Source organism: Leptopilina heterotoma, unplaced genomic scaffold (assembly GCF_015476425.1).
Source record: "Leptopilina heterotoma isolate Lh14 unplaced genomic scaffold, ASM1547642v1 Lhet_176, whole genome shotgun sequence".
NCBI lineage: Eukaryota > Metazoa > Arthropoda > Insecta > Hymenoptera > Figitidae > Leptopilina > Leptopilina heterotoma.
In genome coordinates, this window is record NW_025110892.1 from 24,818 (window position 1) to 27,854 (window position 3,037).

A 3,037-nucleotide genomic window follows, 5' to 3' on the forward strand; every position below is an offset into this window, starting at 1 on the left:
ATAAACAGTAAGAAATTTTCTTTTACAAATAAATATTTAATAATAGTAATATACCTATTTTACGATCATCGGTTCGAAATATTCATGTATTTAGAGTAGTAACCTACTTTACCGATCATATGACATGTATAGAATGTCATTCAAACTTAAAAATTTTAACATGATAATTCTTCCTATTTAAATTACAATATTTTTAAATCTATTTTCCATTTGAATCATGCCTTGACTCAGAAAATCCATTAACAATTGAACAGTTACTGGTTGTGACATGTTTGTTTCTATATTTTATTTTCCAACATTACTCTTTACAGATTTAATTTGTGTTTCTATTACTCAGCTCTATTAGTACTTTCCTCTTTAATAGGTGTAGCTCGTTCTTTGTTTGGTGGTGTGAAGTTAATTGCATCTTGGTCCTGTGGCCAATAACTTATTATAAGTTCCAGTTCTTCTGGGGTTAAATACTGATTAAACTTTACTATAACTGTTGATGATATAGCAAAAACCAATACATCATTTTTCCATTTTAATATTTTTACTCTGTTAGGCTCATGAGGTTTGTAAACACATCTGATATTCCACTCTCTACAGAAAACTTCTCTGACTCTCTCCATATTTGATCCTAAAATATAAATATGTATTAGGATTTGTTCAATAAAAAAATTTTTTTATTTTTATTTTATTATTAATTTATTATTTTTCTATAAATTATTTTTACTTTGTTTTGATCTTTTATATTTATTTTGGTTTCTGTTCCAAACCTAACCTCATTTTACATTAAATTAACTCTAATTTTATCTCAAACGTAGTTTCATTATATTTTTTAAATTACTGAGGTTTTATTTTAAAATGGCTCTAGTTTTATTTCAAATCTACTCAGGTTAACCAATTTTCAGTACATTTAAACCTTTCTGTTAAAATCTATATTATACGTTTAATTTTACTCTACTCAGGGATCCCTCAAACGTTAGATTTTAACAATCTTTCAATTTGTCTCTTTCTTATTTTTCTTTCTCTATTTGTATGTGTGCGTATAAATATATACGACTGACTCACACATGCAAAAAATAAAAAAAATAAAAAAAAATACTCTGTCTTTATTTTTCTCACTCTATACTAATGCACAATGACTCGTTTTATATCAATGTACATTAGTTTTTCGTTTATATACGTACGTAAACGTTAGTTGCGTATTTACTGTTAAGTGAGTCGCGCACAATGACGTAGCATTGTCGACTTCCGTTTCATTGCAATGACCAATTTTCCCTCTCTTTTTTTATAGGTTAAGTGATAAAATAATTTGATTTTACTTACTTTTTTTTTAATTTTTCTTTATTTTCTCTCGTAAGTCTTAATGTCTGCACTTATCTCGTATCCACCGCGAGCTCTCTTTTCTCTTTGACTCTTCCCTTGGTTTAGACTGACTAAATAAATAGGTAAAAAAAATATTCCACTCGTGATCAATACACTTAGATTTTCTCTTCCTCAAAGAGCACTATTTAGTCACTTTGTATTCCTTCCCGTAGTGGAAGAGTGTAGGGCCTATAACCTATTGGTTTATGGTAGTTATTTATAATTGAGATAGATTTTAGTAAGAAACTCTTTATTGAAAGTATTCAATCGACGCTCTCTCGACAAGGTACAAGACCCAACTGACTACAGCGCCCATGAGGCTCAACGACAACTTATGGTAATTGATATTAAAATGTACACAATAGGTGGTCAAAAGAAGTTATTTATATATCTCGTCGTTACAAGTAGACCGATCATTCACAACTAACTCAACTTCAATCGCTCGTGATTAAGGTGGTTCACAAGACTCCGCCCAACTCTCCCTCTCAAACGTGAGCAAGAGTGGGGCACCAAACTTAGTGAGCGGGAGACCCAAAAATCTCGAACATTGCCGCCCGCCTTGTTCCTTGAACAAATCAAATTATTTTTTTTGTTTGATAAATTAACAACATGAATAGAGTAAGGATTCAAACGCAAATCTATGAATTTCAATGGAGAACGAAAATATGAATTGACAAAGAAAAACGAAAACTTAAATCTATGAACTTCAATGTAGGGTGATAACTGAATCCTTGCCGCCCGCCGTTGAGCGTCCGTTCTGAAGGACGTCTTATGTAGTGGTGACGGGGAGCTGAACCAGCTTTGTCACAGGCCTGGTGTATGTGCCGCGTTGTGTCTTCACAGTCGCCACTAGTATAAGTTGATCTGGACCACCGTGAGTTTTCATGATGCGTCCAATGGGCCAGCCACCAGAGGGTCCAAGTAGTGAAGGATCTATCACCACCACCATCTCTCCGACCTTCAGATTAGGTCGTGATCTTGTCCACTTGCTCCTCTTCTGTAGAGTATTGAGGTAGTCCCTTGACCACCAATGGGACAGGCGGTCCAAATTCCTATCGGACGATGGTGGCTGGGGAAGGGAGTTTAGTGCCCTGCCAATTAGAAAGTGACCTGGGGTAAGCGTATTGAGATCCTCCAAATCGCCGGTAAGGGGTACCAGTGGACGGCTATTGAGCACCATTTCAATTTCCACTAGGAGAGTTGCAAACTCTTCATAGACGAGATTTCGTAAACCAGCGACTCGGCGCAGGTTCATGGATTTGACTCCGGCCTCCCAAAGCCCGCCGAAGTGTGGGGCGGAAGGTGGTATGAACTGCCATCTTATGCTCTCTTGAGCGAGACTGTCCTCTACCTTGTGCCAGTCTAGTTTGGCATCTTGAAACAATCTGCGAAGCTCGAGGTCTGCTCCACGAAAGTTTGTGGCGTTATCGCTCCATAATTCGAGTGGCCGTCCGCGGCGGCCTGTAAAACGTGTCAACGCTGCTAGAAAACTTTCGGTGGTAAGGTCGCCAACGAGTTCTAGGTCTATCGCCTTGGTTATAAGACAGACGAAAACTGCGACATAGCCTTTTGTTGATGAGGCGCCCCGCCCTTTCGTTTGCAGCACCTCGAAAGGTCCATCGTAATCGACACCAGTTTTACTGAATGGGTCTGCCGGGTTGACACGTGCTGCAGGGAGATCAGCCAT

At 37.3% G+C, this 3,037-nt stretch overlaps 1 protein-coding gene across 1 annotated transcript; it reads right to left on the reverse strand.

Moving 5' to 3' along the window:
* Nucleotides 1-2,119: 2,119 nt before the first annotated feature.
* Nucleotides 2,120-3,037, reverse strand: LOC122499785. Its single transcript, XM_043608296.1, has one exon. It carries the CDS (start codon nt 3,035-3,037, stop codon nt 2,120-2,122), a length of 918 nt encoding a protein of 305 aa, XP_043464231.1.